This window comes from Pithys albifrons, chromosome 3 (genome assembly GCF_047495875.1).
Source record: "Pithys albifrons albifrons isolate INPA30051 chromosome 3, PitAlb_v1, whole genome shotgun sequence".
In the NCBI taxonomy this organism is placed as follows: domain Eukaryota; kingdom Metazoa; phylum Chordata; class Aves; order Passeriformes; family Thamnophilidae; genus Pithys; species Pithys albifrons.
Genome location: NC_092460.1, coordinates 83,340,419 through 83,366,297, shown reverse-complemented (window position 1 = coordinate 83,366,297; position 25,879 = coordinate 83,340,419). Strand labels below are relative to the sequence as shown.

Here is a 25,879-nt window from a genome sequence, read left to right as displayed (position 1 = left end):
CGTAAGACGGCTCTGCCCCGCCCCCCGCTCGGCTCGCAGGGCACGCGGGGCGCTCCCATTGGTCCGGAGCGTGGCGGGCGCTGATTGGACCACGTTCCTCCGCTCCGCCGCCTCCACCAACGAGCGCCCGCGGCCGGGGCGCGCGTGCGGCTGACGCGGAAATCTGAATGGGGCTCGCGCGGCGGCGGGGCCGGGGCGGGGCTCGCGCCGAGGGCGCTCGGCTGGGGCGGCCCCGCTGCCACCGGGCTCGCGCGCCCTCGCCATGGGGCCCGGCCCCGCTCCTCGCCCGGGCCCCGCTCCTCGCCCGGCCCGCACCGCATCGGCCCTGCTGCTCTGCGCCGCCCTGCTCTTGCCGCTGCCCGCCCGCGGCGCCGGCGAGCGGCGGCGCCTGGCGTGCTCCACCTGCCGGGGAATCGTGGACAGGTTCAACCAGGTAGGCGGCGGGGCCGGGGCCCGGGGGCCAGGCGGGCTGCCCCGCGGTGGGGCTGCGGGGCGGTGGAGGCTCCCGACGCGGGAGAGCGGCAGCAGCAGCGAGGGACGGCGCCGGTCCCCGGCGGGCGGCGAGAGCGGACCGGGCCGGCTTGCGCCCAGGGCCGCGCTCCGGGAGCGCCTCCGCGTCCCTGGCCGTGCCCGGGCGAGTGACGGGGCCGCGGCGGGTCCTGTTCCGGCAGCTGCCGCGGTGCTGAGGTGCGTGGCGGGCAGAGCTGCTCCAGCTCTGTCGCCAAAGACGTTTTGGTGCTTCAATGCAAAACGGTTGGCAGTGCTCAGCTGGGGCGTGCTCGCCTCTGGAGAGTGCTGGGGGAAAACATCACGAGCCATTCACTGCCTTGTGGCATTTACAGCAGCCCGACCTGTGGCACAGGACACTCAGCGTGGGCAGCGAGAGGCTGCTGCGCCTTGTGGCAGGTACTTGATGCTCTCGGTACGCCGTCACCGCGTGCTGTGGGCTCGGTAGGGCACTTCAGCGACGAGGGTTTGCTGCGAGGTGTGGTTTGGTGGCGCTGGCTGTGACTGGGAACAGCTGTGCGATCGCCCTGTTGTACCGCTGGGCGTTTAGGTTACAACGCGATGAAGACTGGGCTGTTATCAAAGCTGAATGAAGTAAAGGTTCTATTGAACTGATTGTAACACAGTTCCGGAGAACTTAAAGAGGAAAGGTATAAAGTTTCATACACGTATGGGGTTTTTTTGTAAATCAAGACTGCAACAAGGCCTTGTTTATGCAATAGGAAAATTAAATCCTGTTATGCTATAAGCTACAGTTTCTCACTTTTCATCTTGTCGCGGTCGATTTCTTTCACTTAGCAATTTGATCAGCAGATTCAGGGCTTTGCTGAAGTTTCTGCATGGTGCTTTTCACAATTTTTATATAAACATTTATACATATAAGCATTTATATAAATGTTGCCCTTAATTTTTGTTAGAAGCAAACCCTACATAATTTTTGGTACTTTTTATTTGTAGGGTTTAGCAGATACAGCTAAAAAGAACTTTGGTGGTGGAAACACTGCTTGGGAAGAGAAGACACTGTCAAAGTATGAGTCCAGGTGAGATGCCTCAGTATTTCTTATTCATCTACATTTTGTTTTCATTGTATGTAGCTTTCCTGTACCAGTGTTTGTCTGGAACTTAAGTATTCAACGTTGCAGCTGAAGTTTTGTTTGTCCAAACCTTAAATCTTAATTACTAAAATGTTACATTACATTGTAATATAAAGATTATAGTATGCCTTTATATGTCTTGTTTCTGAAAACACCAGAGCTTAATTCTGTCATTGGTCATGGTAGTTTTCTTCTATTTAACTGAAATAATGATCCTAAATAATGGTCAATAATTTGTTGATACAAGGTGCAGAGTACTTTAATACATATTTTAGAATTAAAGCAGTACTTCTTCCCTAGAGTTGTAACTATTTCAGTGCCAAACAGAAAAACACCTTTACTCTACTCTTGTTGAGATATAAATATATACATCTTTGATTACAGAGCAAAGTAACTGGTATTTTTCTCCTAAATTTCAAATTCATTTTTTATCTTAGTTGAAACATTGAGATGTTACTGTGAGCTTCTTGGGCTTCTATCAAATACTAATAATATATGAAATTTATCATTGAATGTAAGAGAAAAGTACTGCAATGCACTTTTCTGGGAAGCCAAAAATCTATCAGACCTACAGTCTGCAGGCATAATAAATGCAAGTAAGCCACAAGGTTGTCGTGGTCATTCTTCTCCTTTTTTTTTAATTAAAATAATGCTCTTTATTCTGATATTTCCTGTGTTTTGGAACTAAATCAGAACACACCATAAACAGATGAAATATTCTAGGCTGAAATCTGGCTGCTCTGTTGTGTCTTGAGTTGTGTTGAACGTTTAAATTAAACTTATGGTTTTCCTTCTCTGCTTGTAGCGAAATTCGTCTTGTGGAAATCGTAGAGAATCTGTGTGACAGTAGTAACTTCGAATGTAACAACATGGTAGAAGAGCACGAAGAACGTATAGAGAAATGGTGGTTCAAATTGTAAGTATAATTTTTTTTTAGATATCTTTGTGTGAATAAGAGGATGAACTACCAATGTTAAATCCTGTGACTGAACAGTAGCAGTGTCGGTAATTCTTCATTAGCCTTCGAGGTACCATTGGGTAGAGCTGGGTTCAGGCTGACTTTGAGTATTGTGTGCTGCTGTATTATGTTCTTTTCTGATTTTCAGTTCCAGCAGTGTCACACCATCCAGTCTGCAATGTGTACTCATTTATCAGTGGGGTGTTGAGGCAAACTAACATTGGAAAACTGTGAGCTTTAGTCCCTGATTTGTTTTCCTTTGTCATAAACCTGCAAGGGACTCTTTAGTTCGTGTGGGGTTTTTGTTTGTTTGCTTTTTTCCCCTGAAACTACATTTTGTTCTCCTGGCAATCAAAAGAATAATTTATGCTAATCAGTCTAGAATTTGGATCTCCTGAGGATGGCAGAGTAGCAGCTGACTTTTCTACCTGCCTTTTAAGTTAGCCTGTGATTTCTCTTATAACTAATCTTTTTATATACCAGTCTAAAATATAATTCGTGCAAGAATAGCAGTGTAGCATTTAGATTTCCTAATATATATTTTTTTTAAATTCCAAATCATGTTTCTTCTAACAATTTTTTCACTAATTTAGACTGTCAGCACTCTTAATTCGCTAAAATTCAATAGAGTGAATTGTCATTATAATGTTTTGTAACTGGATAAGGCTTTTTAATAACCCACTTTCTTCCTAATGACTGCTTTATCCTTTTACTAGACCATACAGGATTGTGTATATGTTAACATGTAGGTTGAAGGGAATAGAATAGCAGAGCATAGAATAGAATATTTCCATTGGAAGGAACCTACAATGATCACCTAGTCCAAGTGCCTAACCACTTCAGGGCTGACCAAAATTTAAAGCTGTTATTAAGGACATTGTGCAAACACCTCTTAAAACACTGACAGGCTTGGGACATTGACCACCTCTTCAGGAATACTCTTCTAGTTTTTGACCACTCTCCCAGTAAGAAATGCTTCCTAATGTCTAGTCTAAACCTACCGTGGTGCAGCTCTGAACCATTCCCACGTGTCCTGTCACTAGATACAAGAGATAAGAGATCAGCACATCCTTCTCCACTTCCCCTCAGGAAGCTGCAGAGAGCAATGAGATCACCCCCTTCACCTCCTAGACAAGCGCAGAGTCCTTAGGTGCTCCTCATAGGACATTCCTTCCAGAAAGGTGAGCTGTGCAACCCAGAGTCTTAAATTCAGCTCAAATTTGCAGAACCGAAAGAAACTGCTCTTAAATTAGAAAACTTGACAAAGGGCGACTTCCTAAAATAAACAAAACCATTCATAAAATACATTGAGTTTTGAAAAGTTTCTGTATTTAATAAGCCTTGTGAGTGCAAACAAAACAGTTTGCCTTCTGATCCTTAACCTGGAAATGTCAGTTTCTGTGGTGGTTTCCAAAGACTTTGTCCCTGATACCTTAGGTCTTTTTTCACAAGTTGTTAAAGAGTGGTCAGTCACTGGAACAGGTTCCCTAGAGCACCAAGCCTGTCAGAGTTCAGGGATCATCTGAAGGACATTCTTAGTAATATGGTTTAGTGTTAGGATGTCCTGTGAGGAGTAGGGAGTTGGACTTGATGATCCTTATGGGCCCCTTCTAACCTGAGATATGGCATTCAGTAAATTTACTTTCTAAGGTCTGAGCCTTGCAGTCAATATGTCAGATGTAATAGCTTAGAAAGAGGAGCTGTACATGCCTTGGGAGCTGCTGAAGACTCCTGTAATGCTACAGAATATCTACATTTTTCTTTTACTGAAGTTTTTGAGACTTCAGCATCAACAATACTGAGATATGTGAATTGTCATTGACAACTGTACTAGTCCTCATAGTTTGCCAAATTACATCTAGTGGTTTCATTATTAATTAGGGGAGTATGCTAGTGCTCAACTATCACATAACTAACTTCTTAATATAAAAATAATTATTCTAAAATAATACTTAATGCTAAAAAAGAGGAGAAATTTTAACTTTATCATGAAGTTCCCAGTGATTTGAGCAGATGTTAATATCTGTCCTGGGTAATCTTCTGTATAGTTGAGATAAAGACACAGCACTTATATTTAAGAGGAAGACATAAATGAGACTGTCTAAACTGTATATAAACCTTCCCAAACGGTAAGGTGTTAAATAATTGGTGTGTCTGTGTATGAAGATGAATTGATTTTTTTTGTTGCTCTTATTTCACATTTTTCTTAAACATAATCTATAAAATTTGAGTAGAGTTTATTAATCATAGTGTAGGTTGAAAGCTAAATTTTCAAGGAGAAGAACTTCTAGAAATTGGTTCCTGAAATAGGACCATCTTGAAGCAAGCTTCTAAATCTGTCATGTGGAAAAGATTTCTGTGCTGTGCTCAGTCGGTTGTCAAGTTGGCTTTTAAAGAACCTTTGTTCTTTTTGTTTCTAAATAATGTCTCTCATATACAGAAAGAAGAAGTATCCTGATTTGTTTAAGTGGTTTTGCATTGAAACAATAGAAGTTTGCTGCCCTGCTGGAACTTACGGACCCGATTGCCTTGGTAATTTTTCTCCTGAAAAATTTGGTACCAGATGTGTTCTTTTTACCTGTTTCAGTCTTTCCTGACATGGAAAATACAAAAAGTATAATATTTTGCATGAGATACTGACTGCTGTGTAGTGCATATCAGGCCTGCTGCCTGATAATTAGGTGGCTCCCTTATAAATATCGTGCCTGAATAAAAGTCTTCTGGGCATGAAATAGGGTACAAAGCTATCAGAGGTACCAAGATGTGCAGAATCCATCTGATCTGATGCTCACATCCACACCTGCTTAAAAGCTCTTTGTAGCATCAAGTCTGTTGTTTAAGTGACCTTTCAAAAGCTGTGTAGACAAGGGTCCTTGACCAGTTTCAACAGTAAAACAGCCAAAATACTGGTGGGGAATTAAATGAAGAAATTTGCAACTGAGGATCAATTAAAAAGTCAAGAGAGATACTTGGTAAAAGTTGGTGGGGGATAAAACTGAAGTCTTTGCAAAAGTGTGTTATGGGCATTTTGGCCATTAAGGTATTTTGGCCTCTGAAAGTTGTATAATTTATAAATCTCTAAAACCTTTTGCCTCTTTAAGAGATCAACTTTGGCCTCTTATGTATTGTTAAAAATTAAGTGCCGATTCCCTATAATGATCTAAATGATTGCTGGTAGGTTTTTACAACTGCAATATGAGTCTGCTCAGAGATGCAGGAAAAGTAAAGATACCAACTTTAGCCAGGCAGCTAGGAAAATAAGTAAAGTTCTAAGCCATGGTCTTTACCCAAAATTAAATTGATAACTGAACTTTGCTGGAGATTGTTTTGAGTTTCTTATATACTTGAGTATATTACTGAACATGCCCTTGTTGCAAAACTTTTTTTTGCTCTCATGGGTAAAAAAGACTTTGGAAATTATATCCTGGTTCAGTGTGACTCTGTTTTTTAATTAATTTTTATTTTATTTTACTCTCTGTGAAGAGAGTGGGACTTCAGGTGCTTATGTCTGAGAACAGGAAGTTATTTCCTTTAACAGCTGATTTAAAAATAATTTTGATCCTTTTTAGCTTGTCGTGGTGGATCGGAAAGACCTTGCCATGGAAATGGCCACTGTGATGGTGATGGTACCCGAGGTGGAGATGGCTCATGTAGCTGTAACAAGGAGTACACAGGAGAATTTTGTTTAGACTGTTCCAATGGTTACTTCAGTACCTTGAGAAATGAGACACATTCTGTTTGTACAGGTAATGAAGTCTTGACACATACATGTCTTTGTGTTATTTCAGTTTTTGTAAAGAAAGCTAGAAACTATTTAAAACAACAAATGTAGAAACAAAACACAGTGTGGTCACTCAGCTTTAAGCATAAATGACATGTCAGTCACTTTGGTGGAGTTCTAAGGTTTTTGCTAAGTCACCTTTCCTGACTGACCTTGATTTTTTTAATTTTGACTCTTGCCTTTAAATTAAGAAGCAGCATTCATGTATGTCTTTTCCCCTCTGCTTCCTGAGTACTGTTAAAATCTTGAGATGAAACTGTTGCATACTGAACTGCTTTGAAAGGTAGGTTTTTCTCATGTCTCACGTAAGCTTATCTGGAATAAATGGGCATGGAAACAGCTGATCTATACTGTGGACTACTTAGATTCCAGTTAGTTAAATGTTAGATTAATTTTGAAACACAAGAATAAACTTTTGCAATTTTTCAGATTTTCAATTGTTTTTACACCCTTGAAGAGATTCTGCAACAACTGCATCCTGACCCTGGGATCTATTAAGATTGTCTTTAAACCATCTATATTTTTTTTTAATCTGTGTAGTAATTCTTCTGTATGATTTGTTTTATATTATTACATATAACATGCATGTTATATATGGTGTGTTATATCTACCTGTAATATATATAGTATGCATGTGCAGCTGGATTTCTGGTATATTTCCTTCTGAAGCTCTTCAGAGTGGTATCACTTCACACGATGCTCTCATAGCTAGTTGCAAATGAAGTAGTGTGAGGATTAATTTGGTAGAAGTGCAGAATCTGATGTTTGAACTGATGGCTCAACCCTGAAGGCCTGAGCAAACTTCACCTACTTGATCTCCTCTTCCCAGATATTTTGGAAATTTGTTCTGCTAGCTAGAATTTCACTGCACAGTTCTCAGTGTGCAGATGATTGTTAATTGCCAGGTTTGCCTTCCAGGGGCTTCTGAGAGTATTTTGAGGTTTTGCAGTTGTTTTGGTGGGATAGAGCTGCAAGTTTATAAATTAAATCTTGACTTTATAGAGATGCCATTGTATGAGTGGAGTTTCAAGCTATTAAAATATGATAGCTTCCAGTGAACCCTAAATAAAGTTTTCTTTGAGAGTTTGTGTGCCCAAACTTGTCTTGGAATCTCTCAACAAATCTCAGGTTATAATTTTCTCTCAGCCTGCCATGCTGCCTGTAAAACTTGTACTGGTTCAAGTAACAAGGACTGCCAAGACTGTAAAGAAGGCTGGATTAAAAATGAAGGTGGAGCTTGTGTGGGTGAGTAATGCTTGGCAGACTTCAAACAGGTTTTGTAGTAACAATGGCTGGTGACATTAGAGGACAACACTTTGAATTTGAAGTGCTCTGTCAGTTTAGAGTTCTACAGCTTTTGTAATCTCTCTCTTCCTAACTTGTTTCCTTTGCAGGAAAGTAGTATTTCCTCACTATTGATTACCTGGTGATTGTAGTTGTCTTCATCATACTATTCACTGTAGTTCTCTTTAGTGGAATACAGATAGCAGCAAGTGGGGTGTTTCTTTTCAGAAATGGTCTTTCTGGCGTTTATTTGAATGTGGAATAGTGCCCTCTTCTTGATTTAGAGCAGTTTTGTCAACTACTGGAAGATTCCTGTAAACTTACCTACGTATTTGGTAGTAATTGTACAATTGCTTTCACATACTTTGTCATAAATGCTCAACCCTGTTTTATTGGAAAGAACTACTGGGAGAAATATTGGAAAACTCCAAGAGCATTTTTAAATGCTTTGGCATTGTCTTCTGTACAGCTGGTTTTTTAATAATCATTGCCACTAATCAAGTATAACTCAGTTGAGTTATCATAGGAGTGATGTGTACAGCAACAGGATGAGAGTGACAGCAAGAGGACTGAAATAGCCTTTCTTTGTCTGAATTTTTCAATTAAATACTGTTATGTCCTTTCCTCAAAATCACAAGAACTGGCATGTTTTAACTTCCCACACAGAAGTTTTGAGCTTGACTGGTCCTAACCATAAGTTGGTTTGCTCCAATTTGCTTTGTGTAGAAAACTAAGATGTGTATGTGTCTGCATTTGTGTAAATTTTCTGATGTTTTAAAAAGTTCCATAGCTTGGTAATCCAGCAGTAAAGGAGAGAACAGTATTCCAGACCAGTAGTCTATCCTGCTTGTTTGTTGTGATACTTGCATAAAAAACATAAATGCATGACTTGAAAATTACAATGATTGAAGGTGTTCTGAAAGTTTATTTAATCTGAGCTCTTGAATTTCTAATATATCTAATATGTTAGTGTCATCACAAAACATCTTCTAAGGATCAGTTTTGGGTTTTTTTATGTAGGTTTCAGCTGAACAAAACAGGATATGTTATCATGCTACTTCTGTGTCTAACATGTTGCATATCTGATTCCAAATTCTTAGATAACTTGTCACTTTTTCTTTCAGATGTAGATGAGTGTGCTACTTCTCCTTGCAAAGATCACCAGTATTGTTTGAACACAGATGGATCTTTCTCATGCAAAGGTTTCTTTTTAATCTGCCATTGTATTTTACTGTCTAGACTCCTAATCTAATGCTAGGGATAATGCTAGATATAGTGCATGATACCAGGCATTTGGTACACTGTGGTCTGGGGACACTAATTGCTGGGGAGAATGAGAGTTTAGAGCTGTTGTATGAGCAAAACAAGAGATTTCTGGTTATTCCTACTCTGCTCTTGTGAGACCCTACCTTCAGGACTGCTCAAGGAGTCCTGCTCTGGAGTCCCCAACATAGCGAATGGATGGATCTGCTTGAGCAAGTTCAAAGAATGACCATGAAGACTTTGATCAAGGGACTGGCTGAGACAGGCTGAGAGAGCTAAGATTGTCTGGGCTGGAGAAGAGAAGGCTCCAGGGGGACCTCATAGCAGCAGTGGGGTTGGAACTAGATGGCCTTAAACTCAACTTCCAGCCCAAACCATTCTATGATTCCTTGTGTGGTTAAGCTGTCTGGCGGGGTTTTTTTTAAACCTCAGATATATAGTTTTTTTATTCATAAAATATTTTATCTTTAGGATGTGATGCCAGCTGCATAGGTTGCACTGGAGAAGGTTCTGACAAATGTAAGACCTGTGCATCTGGATACGTGAAGGAAAGCGAAAAGTGTACAGGTTGGTGGATTTAGCAGTACATGGTAAAACACTGGTTAGCTCACTCTTGGTTAGCCATGGTGAGGAGGAGATAAGGTATGTTCATATTTGTATGCTTCGATTTTCAAGCCTGTCAAAGTGAACCCAGTTGTTCTGCTGTTAGCTGCAAAGATGCTCATAATAAATTCCTGTATATTACTGAGCTAATATACTTGACAAGGCTTAGAGTGAACCACTTGTATAAAGGAACAAAGTATTTTATAGCATGTTTGGGAAACAGCTACATGAGTCTCAGTTCAGTTATTTACCTCTTCATCAGATGTGTGCGTCTCTATTCCTTTTGTAACAGAAAGTCAGGAACGCAATGTGGATTCTGCTGCCTTTCTGTTAATCCGTTAGTGTCCAAGTTCAAATGATACTCATTCATAGTGAATTATAACATGAAATTAGACTTTCTCTGTGGGGAAGAGCAGAACATATGCCTAGTCTTAAGTAGCTATTAACTGTGATGATGTAGTATTTAAAGGCTCTGTTCCCTTTAGCTATACTTTGATGGCATAAATAGAAGATGACTGCAGGAAATGTTCAGTAGATTAAAACGAATTGCTTAATTGTGATAAATGTAATTGCTTAATACATTTCCCCACACAGGAACCTGCAAAACGTAAAAAAATTCCCTAGTACTATTTGAATAACTTTGAAACACAGTCTGAATCGTGAAGAATCTGATTATTTTAACAGAAGTTAAATCTATGGCAGCAGCATTCTGCTCCTCAGTGTTTTTCATATTTAAATAGAATTTTGTTTATATGACTGCACACAAGTAAGTTTTTTAACAAAATAACAGCAATAGACTCTTTCTTTACCTATTCTATCTCTAGATATAGATGAATGTAACCTTTCTGAAAAGGTCTGTGTGAAAGAGAATCAAGACTGCACTAATACATCAGGTAGTTACAAGTGCGTATGTTCAGAAGGGTTTGAAGATAAGGATGGCACATGTGTTCAAACTCTAAAACAAGGCAAGTAGCTTTTCAGTGACAATTTTTAAAAAAATATGCTGTATCAACAACTTGTAGTTTTATTTCAGTCTAAGTGTCTATTTACTTATAAACTCCTCTGTATAATATTTTATCTTTCTACAGCTGAGCTGTGGTCAGTAGTAGGGAACTGTTTAGCTTGACTTAAACTATACCTTCAGTCAAGAAATTCAAGTGTAATTTTTTTCTAGGATGTATTGACACATTATGGACAGTATTTTTTCCATTAATGTTTCATTACTCCATCTAGGCTTCTTTTACAATTCCAAAGTGAGTTATTACTATTTTTCAGTAACAATTGTAGAAGAATAGACGAGACACACTTAATTTCATACCTTTATTTTCTTTATTGCTTGTTTGGATGGTTGTTTTGTCCCCACGTGCCATCCCCAAGACCACTTATTCCTCTTATACTAATAAGTTGTAAAGATCTGTGTTGTATTGCTACTCAAGGCCGCTCTGTTCACACCTTATACTCCCAGTACTTACTGTTATTAGTCCTTTAAAATCAGTTATGTACTTCTCCAATGCAGATAATCAGGATATCAGCTACTATGTTTTTAACATGGTCTGACATTTTATGATACTAAAAGTAAAATGAAAAGCTGACAAATTGGCTTAGTTTTTTTACTTAGATAATGCTTTTCCCAGTATAATAAAATCACTCCACCTTTTTAAAGGCTGCTTTAACATCTGAAATGAGTAGTTTGTACCATAGAAAACAATTATAAAGTAAGACTTGCCTTATTTTTTCAAATACCAGAATATCTCCTGCAAGGTAACATGGAAAGGAGAAAATTCACTGTGAGTAGCTGAAAACAAAAGATTAGAATAGAAATATTTGTGCTCTTTTTTTTTCTTCCACTAACAGTACCAGTTATTTGAAATACCAGTTTATTTCAAATACTTTTTTGCATCTAGTGAGAAAAGTAAACTTAGACTGGGAGGATGGTGTAAGTAGCTCTTCTGCGTGGCTTAATTGCTTCTCTGGTCTTAAAGAATGTTGACTGGGTTTGTCTTAAAATCCTAATGTCAAAAATAATTGTGTATAATTAATAGTAGATTTGTATTCTAATTGTGATATTTAACTTTACAGGAGAGGAAGTAGAGAGGGAAACAACTGAGCCTTCACATACTGGACATGATGACTTATGATCTGCATTCAGAACCAAAAGACATTCCTATCTAAAGTTTTAAATTATTGGACTAAGCCTCTGCTAGCTGACATACTGTGGAAATGGTATTAAATATGCAGGTTGCCATTAAGATTTTTTTTGAAATGGTGATAGCCTGCTCTTTAAGCTGCATTCTTTGTTCTTAAATCCCACTTTTTATATTATTCTTCAAGAACAACACTTAGATGAGCTAGTGTAAAATTTGAATGAACATAACATTGTACCCAGCAGCTGTAAAGAAATTACAGGCTTCTCATTCTAGTGCCTACTGAAAACTGTTATCTTTTGGAAGAATTTAGTTGCACTTCATAATTCAAGGAAAATTTAGACTGAAGTTTGATGTTTCTAATCATGAGAAATATTTCTGTAACTGAAATACAGCTTTTGGAAATTGTCAAAAGGAATCTCTTCAGGGCGGGAGGCGGGGGGAGCACTCTTCCGTTACACAAAATAGAATGCCTAATATTGCATTCAATAAAAGTTTATTTTGTTGGAATGTGCCTTAAAATTTTTAAGATGTTAGTACCTTGATGTGTTGTCATGTCTATTTTTCTTTTAAATCAGTGAAGAAAAGCAAAAACAACCCCAAACAAAACTAAACAACACTCACAAAATTAAACCCCAGAACCTTGTAAACTGTATTTCAGTTCAGCACTGAATTCCAGCCCTCAGTTTTGTTGGAATGTAGATGAAAAAAAGAAAAACCCAGCAACACACCTTGTACACACTCCTCTAAAGGAAGAATTATGTCAAACTTTGATTTTCAAAGACAGATGGACAAGGCTTTCTGCCAGGTACTGGCATTAATTATGTAAACTAGTTGATGCAGTGATGAAAAGTAGGTTTGGCTAACACCTGCACTCAGTGGCTCCGTTGTTATCTGAGTACTCTCTAAAGTTGATGAATACATGGCTTTCACTACAGTTTACTGCTGTGTATAATAGCTTCCTGCCTTTTCCAGACTGAGCATACTACAATCAATTTATCATCTTGTCTCTTGTGCCATTTCAGAGGGAAAGCTTATAAGCACAGCACAGACGCAGCTTCCTATGTATTGTCTCTAAGCTTAAAGACAAGTATAAGAGCTAAACTGGTTATATTCTGTAGGACTGTCATAGCTGTAAATAAGAACCGTCTATGTACAGTGTTTAAAGCTCTTGCTGGAAGTGAGTAAAGCTCAGAATTCATTGTGGTGGTGGATACAGGGAGTATTAAGAGAGCTTATAGAAGAAGCTAAAAATGCATAGCTTAGGTTTGGCTAAAAAGTTGTAAATACCCTCAGGTAAGGGGAACGAAAAAGGCTATAAATAGGATTGACCTGTTGAGAGTCAAGACCGAACATCTCTGTACTTCTGAAGACTTCTTCTTTCAGATGAAGTCACAGTTCAGTTTGTTAGCAGTGCATATAGGATTTGTATGTGCAATAGATACTTATGTAAATGTACAAAAAAGGATTCTGTTGGATTCTTATGTTAAAAGCTGTCTAAGCTGATACTGTGTGTAGTAATCTAAATACTTAGTGGTGCTAAAGTATCTGTAACAGCTTTCTTTAAGTCAGTTTCCTTCAGCTGTTACTTGTAGGTATTTCTTATCTTGTTAGTCTGAGAATGAAGTCTTAGCTGCCTTCTGAGCTATAATTGCCAGAGCTGGGCCTATGTGCCACATGTCTTACAAGTTGTAGGGTGGGTGTTGCATTTAATAAGTGCTAAATGAAAAGCAGGAAGAGGTAGGCAGTTTGGGGAGCACAAGGAGTACAGCTTGAGGATCTTTAAGGGGTTTTGTACAGGTGTAGCCAGTTACAATGTTAGCCCTTAAGGATCTTCCAGGAGTGTAGCTTGTCTTTGTTACTCAGTCATTCACATCTAACTCCCAGGTGTTGCAGGTGATTGTACAAATGGTTGTTAATAGTAGCATGAAGTGTCAGTTCTGTTTAAAAACTACGATCAACTCATACTCAAGGAAATTGTCTCTCCAGTACAAACTCTTCTATGAATGTTTCAAGCCTGAAATAGTGCTTCCTCATACGAAGAAGAACTTGCTGTTTTAAGTTTCTTTCAAGTTACTTGGGACTCTGGGAGATACCTGATGAGATTCTTAACTACATTGTGGAAGTATTTGCTTCCTGCCCCCAAAGCTTTGAACAAAAAGCTCTAACTGAATTGTCCTAGTTAAGCTCAACTCTGAGATGAAGTGATGAAAATCAAAAACTTGGAGACTTTGTTTTGTCTCTGGCAATACAGAGGAGAAACTCTTCCTACCGTGACCTGCGAAAGTAATGAGAGTAGACAGATATAACCAAACTGTTGTTCAGTTCTGGAGAAATCTGTTTTCAGCTTTTCATTATTGAAGTAAAACCATCAGAGTGGTGTTCCTTTCAAAACATACAGATGTAGTACCTAGGCATTAGGAGTCACTAATAGTCTTTTTTCTTCAATCATCCCACACACATGAATTATAGGCACCTGTGCTATGCATTAAATCATTGTATGGGGTGTGGTGATGTGAGACTTTTGACTGCCAGCACCTAAAAGTGGCTGACACAATGGGGTCCAGAAAGTTGGAATTCAAATAGAGCTTTCTCTGAGGGAATATTGACCAAGTTACATATGTGGTAAATGTTTAATACTAATCTACTGCCTTGGGCCCTCGGGATGCTGAGTTTCTAAAGAGTTTGTTCTCTTTTTTTTTTTTTTTTATTCTGTATCCTTCTTTCATGGCTTCAGATTGTAATTACTGCTCTGTTTTAGAGGTCGGAACTAAAAACTGTTTTGATGAACTTACTCTTCCCCCTGCCTCCCACCCGCTCCCCTCCTTGAATAGAGTGGGGATTGGACTCGGTTGTCTTTAGTTTTGCCCTTCATGATCAGAATGGAGGGGTTGAAGAAGCAGGATTTAAACTGATTAGCAGAAACTGACAGTGAAGGTTAAGTGCTTTGTGTTAACCAAACCAGTTCAGGCTATCAGTGCTTTCTGCTTTATGTGTTAACAGCTTAGTGCTAAAAAAAGTGAACTTGTTCCCATTTAATTTTATCATTGTGTTTGAAAGGACGTCTTGTCATATAAGTCTTCCTACTTAAGGTTGCCTGAAATTTATGGTCTAACACCAAACTATATAAATACATTGCTAAACACTTCAGAAGTCATCTAAGATAGTCAGGAAACAAGATTTGTGCCTTAGTGAAGTGTTGGTTTGGTACTTTTGTCATAAATACCAAGGCAAACCTTGAACTTCTAGATTCACACCTGTTTCTTATTTTGTAAACTTCATGGTGTGTGGTATCAAACTGAAAGCAGCATCCATTTTGCTAGATTGTTTTGGTACTTCTTTGGGTTTTCTTGACTGAGGACTAAGTGCTTTTTGCAATGAGAAACACTGTTCAGCACTATCTAGGCACTTTAAAAGACAAGGTTCTCTGGTATGTGATAGCTGGAATACACAGGAGGTCCAGAAACACTTCCCAGTGGCAAACAAACCTAGACACCTGCACATTTCAATTAAAGCTCTAAACAAGGCCACAAAAGCAGTCTGAAATATGGAGCAAGTATACCACAATCCTCCTGCAGCTTCTGAACTTAGAAATCAAAGTATATACTGAAATGTTTTCATCTGAACATTGGGACATAATAGTGAATTTTTTCTTTGATGTGAATTCCCAACATGTCTATAATAGGCACTGAGTTCCCTGCACAGTAAAATACAATTCGTTCTTAAATAGGGTAAATGAGTCTGTTTTGCACAATACCTTGATAATTTAGGTAATTCAGTTAGAGATCACCTGAAAGGGTTCAAATCATTATCTTGTTTTTCAAGAAAGATGCCAAAGTCCAGAGGTTACAGACAAGATCAGGACACAGGTAGCTGTAAAATCTATGAGATACACTGTATAAGCACTACACTTTTTCCTTCTATGGATGATGAGGACTGATAATAAATCGTCCTAATATATATGGGAGAGGTACTATTCAGTCAGAAAGTTGTCAGTTCAAAAGGCAAATTATGACATTTGCAAGTTGAAAAAGCAGAAGAATTGTGAAAATCACCAGATCACATTTTGAGCATAATGCTTTATGTGTATGCAGCAGTATGTGCATATGTTAAGACAGTTCTCCCTGATGAACAGGGTCTGCCATGCCCTTCAGGTTGCTTTCAGACCGCTCCTAATACAACACAAAGTTAGGCACACAAATAATTCAAGTTTGCCATAACAAGTGACTATAAAGAATGTGTGGGGAGAAAAAAAAAACAAAAATTCCACATCGAAAATGAAACCAACCAACCAACCAACAACCAAAATAGCTTTTAAAAAACCGCATGTAATCCTGGATCATATGTAGCAATAATAAAAATGACATTCTCCGTAATGATCCTGGCTGACTTCCTGTACCCCTTCCTTCCCCATGTCTGTCAGACTTCCATGGGTTATATTCTGTGGTTACATTTTACCTGTTTTAAAAGGAATCTTCTGAGGTTATTCAAAGCAATTGTCTGTGCATTTTTTCATTTTCTTCCTTGGATCAAAATGGAATTTTCCTCATAGTTTTCAGCAGCTTCACACCTTACCTAATTTGGTTTCATTTGCTGCAGACATGCCCATAGCAGCCCTTGATACTCTTCAAATCCCTTGTCAGTCCTCCAAGTGAGCTTTGGCTTTCTTGACTCCATTCGTTCCTTCATGCTAAGATGGTGGCTCTGTATTCCCCCTGGGTCATTTGCCACACTTTTCAGTCATGTGTTCCTTTTTATGTCTTAATTTTAGTCAGGGGCTGATTGTTCATTCTTGTCAGCTTCTTCCCACCTTTGCTTGATTTCCCAAGGGTCTTGTCTTGGAAAAGGTGATCACTGAAAACCAACCAGCTCCCCAGGACTCTTCTGTCTAGGGCTGTCTGCCTTAGCTTCCCTCCCATGCTGATCCCTGAACTGGCCAAGGTCTACTCTTCTAACAGAAGAGGCTATGATCCTGCTGTTGCTTTAAAGGCAGAATTGTATTTGGTTACACTACTTGGTCTGCTACTGAGGTAAGAATTTTGTCTCTCTACTTATTGTTTTTTTGGAGGATTCAACCCTTCTAATTCAGTCTTGGTCAGCAGGGTTACTGTGAGCTCCATGGGACTGAAGGTCATCTTTTTGATTGGCTTTTGTTAGAGTTGTGGCCTAATCCTCACACATCCCCCAGTTTGCATTGTTGGAATTTTATATGGTATTTCACCTAGAAGGCAAGCCATATGCTGAACTGCCTATGTAAATAAGTGCTGTAGCCTTAAGAACTAATTAATGAGCTCAGAAATGGCTGCTGCCAACTTTCTCAGCAGATGTGCATGGTCAGCCAATTATGAGAAGCTTTGTAATATAAACAACATTGTTAGCCAATAATGAGTGCCAAAGTGTCAAGCACCTGCGGAAGGTTACAGTCTTAAAGATGTATTTAAGTGTGTGTGCGTATGAATAAAGGGCCTGTTGCTGCTAACTTCTGTGAAGTCGTCTCTCAGGTCCAAAAACCCGCCTCCCCCCGGTTACATTGCATCACATTTGTTATGTAGGATTCACATCTACCACTGCATCCAGTAGTGCAGAAAGTGCATGAGTTGTACCTGGAAAGTTGTGCAGCTAGGGGAAACATGCCTCTCTTTCTAAATTCTTCTATATTCACAATGCAGAGTAAACACCAGAGGGAAGAGAAGGAAAGAGAACAATCGGATTTCATACTAGCTATAAGAGGAATGTTAAAGTTAAGCTTGTTAACATTGGGACAACTATCTTTAAATGCATCTTGGCACTGCTATGTCAGTATTTCTAAGCATATTTGAGAATGGGTAGTTTGGTGGTGATGTCCAATGTAGTGTATTATTTTGGTAGATTATGTATATAATGAATTTATAAATCTTTCTGTTCTCTTTATAAATACCATGCCTGGACTAAGCAAATTTATTTTCCTTGAGGAAAAAAGAAAAGTCACCTTAAAGACACCTTTTAGGAATTTGGTCCAGATCCTGTTATTCTTGCCCATTCTGTGTACCTTTAAGAAGTTATTTCTAATGAAAAACCAATCAGACATTGTTTTTCTTTAATATTTCTTAGTTTTAAAATTCAGTTTATTGGGTTTTTTTAATGATGAGAGAAAAGAAGGAATACACACTTTAAGAAATAAACTGTCCTACTTATTGGGGGGGGGGGGGTTATTTGGTTTGGGAGTTTTTTTCTTACTAAATAAAAATGGCTATCCAAAAGAAAGGGATACATGAATAAAATAATCAGTATTCTAACAGGCGAGACCATGTGGGTCATCTTATTCTTCCCTTGCCAGTGTGAAATGCATTTGGAAATGCAGTATCTAATTACAAAATTGCTGAGATAGTCTTTTCCATCATTCCCTATTATTTTATCTATCATCATATATTATCAGGTACTCATTTCACAGTCATTCTTTTTAATGACTAGCACAATAAACAAGAACTCTCCCACATGCAACTGTGATCATGCCTCATTTGTCTGAGGTTAACACACAGACAGATAAAGTGGTCCCGTATATAATCTTTGCCTTGCAAAAGGTGAAAGAGGAATAAGTTGAGGGAACTGAGACTCATCTTTAACCTTCAACATAAAAAATATGCAGAATTTTAGTTTGGTTCCAAATGTTTTGGTTTCTGGAGTAAGCAACGCCACATTTTCAAGCACTGAAGAAAAGGTCAGAAACTACCACTTAGAAAAACATAATAATGACTGACATTTTCATAGTAAGTGTGGTTATATAAAGAAAATGTTCAGCTGTAACTCTTGGCAGTAGTGAAATGTAGTTTCAGGGCTAAGATCAACTTGCTCTTGGTTAATTCAAAATTTTTACTGTGTGAGTATATCTTCTTAGTGTCTTTGTAACTTAAGAAAGTCATTTTCCTACATTTATGAAGTAACAGCAAGGTTAGCTGTGGCTGCTCAGCGTTGGCAAACATCACACACATCACTGGGAGTGAAAAAGAGGGAATGTGCAAAGTCACCAGGTGTATGGAGCAGCCACCAGAAAGGGGTGGTGTCGTATTCACTATCCACAGTCTTTTGGAGTTCTTTAATAATTTTGTCCAAGAGCCTGGACTGAAGCAGCAGCTTCTCCTTAGTAATCAGGTTAGGAAATAAAAAATTGTCTCTACTTCATTTTTACATTTATTCATCTATATATCTAAATGCCTGTGTTTATAAGTAGATGCTTTTATAGGTATACATATATATATATATATATATATATATATATATATATATATATATATATATATAATAGACCTTTATGGCATAGTATAGATAAGCACCTTTCATAACTTTGTATTTTTTTCATTATACATCATAATATATGCAGTTATTAAAATAAATTCTTCCTACCTGATGTCAACTTTTGCAATAAGGAATTTGTCTGCATTGTGAGCTGTAAAAGCTGCTTAAGCTCTTCCCATGAGCTTGCAAGGGAGAAAAGATGAGTCATTAAGACTCAAGCTGTCTTTTAGGACATAATTCTGTTATCAATTCATTGCACACTGTTCATGTTCAAAACAAACAGAGTGTCCCCAGAATAAGTTTTGGTTTATGTTAGAGCTCTTCGCACAGATGGTGTTTGACAGACTATTTGACAAGACAGGCATCCTAATAGGATGACGGCTCTGGAATTCCAGTTGTTTGGGAAAGAGCTCTGTGTCCCGGGTGGTGCAGTGTTGCTTCAGGCATTCCCTTTGTAGGTGATAAATGTTATGGCACAGCTGTTTGCCCCATGCCGAGATGCACAGCTGTGCTACACTGTTAAAGGAGTTTATCTCTGTGATGCACTTTCAGTGTGTCATGCTGTGGATTTTCACAACTTTTGTGTTAAGCCAGCAGAGGGTACTCTTAAGCTTCCAAGACTAAATTGTTTCTCATCCAATGAAGCGGGGGCGCTGTGAGTTCTGCATAGCTGCCTTACCCACCACTGAAAACCAGTAAGGATGCAGACCGCACATCCCCTTTTGGCAGCTGTCCTCACAGTCAAACTGTTCTGTGTATTCAGGCTGAACTTGTCTTGTTTCAACTTACACCTGTTGTCTCTTGCTCTCTTGCCATGCATTGCTGTGAATCCCTTATCTACTGGCTCTACTTCTGCTAATGCACCCCAGGAGACTGCTGGCCCTCTCTGCTGTCAGGATGTTGCTGCCTCACGATTATCTCTCTGCCCACTGGACCCCCAGAGCTTTTTCCAGAGAGTTGCTCTCCAGCTACCAGTCCCCAGCCAGTATCACTGCAAGGGGCTGTCCTTCCAAAGTGCAGCAATTTGGGTTTGTCCTTTTTGAGTTTCATAGGTCTCTTTCATTCCATTCCTCCATCTTGGCTAGATCTAAATTTTCTACGAATTCTTATATTTACATTCCTTTTTAATTCAAAACAACAGATCTGCTGCCTTTAATAAAATGAATTTAATAGAATGAATTACTTGTATAAAGCCTATAAATCTGTAGGTTTGTGGATTACAAATTTGTAAATAAAAGTAACCACAAATAAAATGACAAAATTGGGTCATACATTTTCAATCTATTCAGTAAATAAGACAGGAACAGAGTTTTATCTTTTTTTTGAAAAATAATACTTCAGGAAGAAAAATACATAGCTTACGTATCTCTCAAGTAATGTGATAAAGTACAAGGAACAAATGCACATTTCCTTATACTTGGCAAGATTAGAAATACGACTTATTTTTAAAGGCTCATATTTTTTCTCTAAAACCCACATGCATTTATGTCATTACTCATGTACAGGTACTCAGGTACAAATAGATATTATTTAAAGCACAACTTTCTCCCTCACTGTTTTTCAGTTTTTCCCTCTGACAGTCGGCTATATCACCAGTTGTTCCTGCTCCCTACGATTGTATGTTTTCTGCAGATCACAAGCAGAGCAATGAGGTGGCCAGAAACACCTGGAACCTCTTCAGAATTTTGCTGGCATGTCTGGAGCTCTCAGGATTTTCAGAGCACTGAGACTAATGGAACCACTTTTATGATCAGTTTACAACCTGGCACCATCTGAACCAGATGAGCTAATGAAAACTGCTGACTCATTAGGGGCAGTATAGCAGTGTTTTGTTCAAGACCCTTGACTTGACACTGTAATCAATTCAATTCTCCGTGTTTCTTCCCCCAAAACCTTGTGGAAATGTATTGAAACAGCAAAAATACATGGGTTTGTGAAGGTCACAGCCTGGTGAACTTTCATTTTTTATGATTCAGTAATTGGATAAAGTAAGAGAATAGCAAGGAGGAAATTAGGTGCTGGAATATGCATAGACCAGACAGCATTCTTGTTACCTGAAGAAAGGTAAGGTTTTACTTCTGCTACTTGTTTCACCCTAAGGTTATGGATAATTTCGGTCTGTGACTGATGCAATTAAATTTTAATACACATGTGAAAAGGTTTGGCACTGGCCTGGAGGGTTCAAACAGTACACTTTCCTACTGAGGAGAGAGAGGTCTGTATATGACTGAAATGTTTCCATCTATGGCAAGGGTCAACAACATACTGTAGAAGTGCCACATGTGGGGGAGAGTAGGTCCTGAATGTCATTCAGCTGTAAAGACCAGAGGCTACTGAGTTCTGATGACATTTGGTGGCTCTCCTGGCTCTTTATGAGTTCAGGGCTCAAATGACTCTGCCTCACAAAGAGGAGAAATTATCATCTGCATCATTCCTTCAGATGCAGAATTTTCTAGCTGCCACTGAGCTCCTTCTAGTGCATTTAGCCTCTAGTTGGGAAATGTAGTCTGGCACACTTCACTTGAAAAGATGCTGACCCCTGTTCTACATCTCACACTTCCATGAGAAACATCCATGGTTGTTGAATTTAGCTGCATCAGAGCATGTGTTTCAAATCCTATGAACTTATGTGTCTGTTAACAGCAATTTAAAAACCTGCCAGTTTTCATAGAATTCTGTAAACAAGAGTATGTAGTACTTCTGAAGAGTTATCTATTACTGTGAAAATATTCTGATATTAATCAGGGAAATCATCACCAGAAGAGGTACATGTTCCCTATTGGCTTGCATTTTGTATTGTAATAATATTTGGACTTCCTTCAATATGAAGTAAGAACACAGTGTTTACATGAGTTAGAAGCACAGTACTGAAAAGAAGCAACTATATTAGTTAATGTTCTTTGAATTGTAGTTGAATAAACTTCCATGAAAAAATTGTTTATTTCTGAACTTAAAAATGATTCCAGGAAATACTCATCCTGTGACAAAAAGTTTCACTCTTCTCTGGAGCAGACAAGGATTTATCATGGGATCATGGTCTTCTGACTTTGCCAGTGAAAGAATGGACAGGCGATACTTTTTGTTCTGAGTCCTTGTGTTTAAAAATAAAGAGGAAAAAAAGGTCATAATTCTGCAAACTAAGCTTGGCAACTGTATTTAAGTTTCTAGAAAAACCCTTACAATTTCTAGTAACATGTTGAAGGAGGAGATGATGCGGATTCGTTAAAATAAGAACTTGTGGGAAATGGTGGTAAGTTTTGTCATTGCAAATATCATTGCTTCTCATCCTGCTGTCCTCCATGAATAAGCAGTAAGCAGAAGATTCTTACCACAGCATCCAAACTGTAGGTGAGCTTCATCTGACAAGAGATAAAAATAGATCTGATGACACATGGAGAAAAACATAGAATCTTCTAAAAGCTAGAATAATCCTGAATGCGTAGTGAAGCCGTTGCCAGAGAAATTGAATGAGCAGGCCCTTGCAACAAAAGTCATTTCAGTAGCACACTGACGTATTGCCTTGGTTCTTCTGAAGGAAGAGCTGTGGATCATTTCTTCAAAGCTTTTTGACTTACACCTGTCAGCAAGGGTGGATGACCAATGAATGGAGAAGTGCATAACGGCAACACACCAAGATGTCAGTCAGTTGCATTCTGCAAGATTACAGCAAAAGTTGCTCTGAATTTCTCCAGGGCCACCTTTGTGGTACTTTCTTGAAAGTGTAGGATGTTCAGAAACATGTCCATAAACAAATCCATGGGAAAAAACAGTCTAGTGGAGAGGAGTCAGGGATGTGATTTCTGATTTCTGGATCTAACCTTGATGCAAATTGTGATTTTTGGATCATTTGCTCCCTTGAGCTTTCTCCTTTGGGCACACTTGTACTTGATAGGCTGGCTTGGATAGTTTTATCTCAGTGTGAGGTAGGAAAACGCCTCTCTTAATATAGAAAGTGACATGACTTCAATGCCTTCCATTTAATTTGGAGGCCAGACTCAGGAATAAGAAGCTTTGACTTTAACAAGGAAACTTATTGGACTTAGAGGACACCCATAGTCAGTGTTACTCAAAGCATCCTTCTGGTTGCCTGATTTGCTCTGGGGAACTTGATAGGGTTATGGCAGCCTGGGCTTTGGATGAACCCAGTGGCATCTGATGCAAACCAAACACCTCTAGTGAACACAAGGATCACAGTGATTTTATGCTTTCTAGTGCTTCTGTGAAATTCATATCATAAAAGTGGGAGAACCACTCAAATACATGTGAAATGTCCCAAATGAAATAACTACAGGCTTTGGACTGTGGAGCATATATCATACCAGTTCAAACAAACTTGAGAATTAATGTAAATTTTGTAAGGTCAGACATTTTTGAGAACTCAAGCAAAATACAGGCAGTGAGAAAAAGTTACTTTTGATTATACAAGGTGTGTTCATATGGTTATAACTGGAATTTACACAGCCTGTTGTTCAGAGAATCAGCACTGCTGCATTCTCACAACAATAACAAAACAGATGGCCAAAGAACATTATAAAACGCAACATAACAAATGCATATTGTCCCCAATCTCTTTCCATTTCCATTCCCATTCTCTTCCATTTCTCTAAAATGGAAATCTGTGGGAGAACACTAAAATGGACCTCCAAGGAGGACGCTGCTGGGAAGCAGCCCGGACCTGACCAACTACAAATATGATAGACTCTTGTTGGAGTTTTAAAGTTATACATCTTACTGTATGGTGTTTGGTTCAGAAAGTTGTCTGTATCCCCTGCTGCATGGTTGCCACCCCTCCTGTGTCTTCTCCCTGAAGCATTGTCCCCAACAAGTCAATGCACCACTTAGGCGCAGGGGCTGTGCCACCCAGGGGCTGTCCCTGCCCCGCACTGCCAATGCAGCCGCAGCCAAGGCCTGCCACAGGTACCCTCAGTGGATCTGGGCTGGGGCGACCCCATTTCGGGTTCACCTCTGCCTCGAACTACCAATACAGCTGCCAACACCGTGCCCACCCCTCCTATCCATTTCTGCCTCTGCCCCAATGCCTGGGTTCCTATTGATTAGTTTTCCTGTCAGTTGTCAAGTTGTCCCCCATTGGCTATCTGGTTGCCAGGTACCCACTCTATCCCTACCCCCACCCAATCACGTGCAAGTTCCAGAACCTTCCCCTCAGAACCTTAAAAGTATCTGCAAGTTCCTCAATAAATGTTCACTTTTGTGCCTTCGTTCTACTGGGTTCAGAATGGATCATTATTTCACCGCTTAATGCTCGTCAAATACCTTTGAATTTTTCCCCCTTTTTTTGCCTAAAAGTACCAATTCTAATAAAACTAAAGCTTTTTAGGGCATGACATTAACATTAGGAAAAAAAGTTCTTTCTTCTTCACAAAGCCATCTTTTCTTATGAGGACATGTGTCGAGAAATACTAAACTTCACGAAACTTCTTTAACCTTTCATTCCTTCATAGCAAATGATGTATCTCCTGGTGACAAGTGATGAATGATTTTTTAGAATACTTTTTTTCTGCTACCAGGAGTTGCACATATTTTCCAGCATGAAAGCTCTTAGATACAATGACTACCATTTAAAGTAGAAACTGGTTTTCAGAATCAATCCATACTGTAGTGGAAATCAATGAAAACAGACAAATGAAATTACTCTTATTTTCCAGCTGCAAATGCAGCTTAAGGTGTTTTGCTTAGATGTTCTTTTCCAGCTTCAAAGTTAAATACAAACATTTAGCTAATTAGTAAATTTGTGCATGCAAACAGGCAAGAGAGAAGTTGAAGAATGCTTTCCAACACAGGATGGATATTAGAGATGAGTGATGTTACTGATTAAGCGATGATGAGGATCATTTTTTCTGGCTAATTCCTTGGCTTTCTCTGCCCCTCTCTTCCCCACCTGCCACATTCCTGCCCACTCCCTTGCTTTTATCTCCCTTGCTTTTATCTGTGATCTGCCTCCTTCCTCAGACCACAGCTGTCCCAAGGCCTTTACTTGCTGCTTACTTTTTTTCCACACTCAGTCTCATCTTACATCTGTTGGCCTCTAAAGAGACATATTTGATGTTTTTCCTTGACAGTGAAAAACAGGATGATCCACAGTGATTCAACACCATTGAAGGGACAGAACTAGTCAGGATATAACTAGCCTGAATTGTGCAGCCAATCCTATCACTTTGGAGTATCACTGTAAGTCAGGTGTCACCATTGCTGTGGTCAGTGGGAGATTTGCCTGCAGTTTTTAACTGGACCATGGCTGAGAACTTACAGCACTGAAAGTGAATGACTAAAATTAGACACCTTTCTGCCAATATTTTAAAAAATCTTACAGGTAAATACCCTACTTATTTGGGACTCTTCTGTATTGGAGCAAATAAGCTTTCAGAAAGGAGCAAAAGCTCAAAAGAGAAGAAAGACAAATAGATTTTGTTTAAATACTTGGACTATTGGAGAATAAAATAACAGAGAAAACTTTGTTTATTCTGGTAGTCTCACAAAGAGAAATCTCAAACTCCAAGGAAGCGCAAGAATGGGGGCTAAACAGAGGAATAAATATCAGTTATTGAATAGCAAATAGCATCTTCATAAAGCAGAGAAGAAGAAAAAGCAAAGTATCTTCATAAGCCCAACCCTCCCACGGGAAGTTCTTCCAATAAGGACTGAGTGTGATCAGCAGTAATAACTTGGATGATGCTGGTAGCTGCATCTCTGGGCCTGCAGGTGCTGAATGCCTCTTAAGAAGTCTCCTCCCAAAGCACTGGGAGGACTAAAAATCTCTTGGTGCAGTGCCTGTCCATATTAGGTGCTTCACATAGATAGTACAAGTTGTTTATTATGATTATTGTTATGGTTGCAAGCTTTCTTTATACAAGTAAGCAGTTCTGAGCAGGGCTGCCAATGTGTTTATATACTTTAACCAAAGCCTTTTTGTCTGCTGAGTAAAACTGCAAATAAAATAGTTATGAAACCATTC

The 25,879-nt window shown here is 39.1% G+C and overlaps 1 protein-coding gene across 2 annotated transcripts; it reads left to right on the top strand.

Annotated features, from left to right (window-relative positions):
* The first annotated feature begins 148 nt into the window (after window positions 1-148).
* CRELD2 (cysteine rich with EGF like domains 2) lies at window positions 149-12,148 on the top strand. 2 transcript variants are annotated; one of them, XM_071552560.1, is made up of 10 exons: window positions 151-433; window positions 1,465-1,547; window positions 2,407-2,517; window positions 5,000-5,091; window positions 6,129-6,305; window positions 7,487-7,585; window positions 8,749-8,826; window positions 9,359-9,454; window positions 10,315-10,455; window positions 11,570-12,148. In XM_071552560.1, exons 1-10 carry the CDS (start codon window positions 263-265, stop codon window positions 11,626-11,628), a joined length of 1,107 nt encoding a protein of 368 aa, XP_071408661.1. In that variant the 5' UTR covers window positions 151-262; the 3' UTR covers window positions 11,629-12,148. The 2 variants fall into 2 exon arrangements, with proteins under 2 accessions (XP_071408662.1, XP_071408661.1); XM_071552561.1 differs by lacking the exon at window positions 7,487-7,585 and having other exon boundaries at window positions 149-433.
* Window positions 12,149-25,879: the final 13,731 nt, after the last annotated feature.

What these genes read in the sequence shown, in the direction of transcription:
- CRELD2 (XM_071552560.1), top strand. Translation starts at nt 263, where the DNA reads ATGGGGCCCGGCCCCGCTCCTCGCCCGGGCCCCGCTCCTCGCCCGGCC. An exon ending in GAGAAATGGTGGTTCAAATT is followed by an intron (nt 2,518 to 4,999) that starts GTAAGTATAATT and finishes TCTCATATACAG; the next exon opens with AAAGAAGAAGTATCCTGATT. An exon ending in TGAAGGTGGAGCTTGTGTGG is followed by an intron (nt 7,586 to 8,748) that starts GTGAGTAATGCT and finishes TTTTTCTTTCAG; the next exon opens with ATGTAGATGAGTGTGCTACT.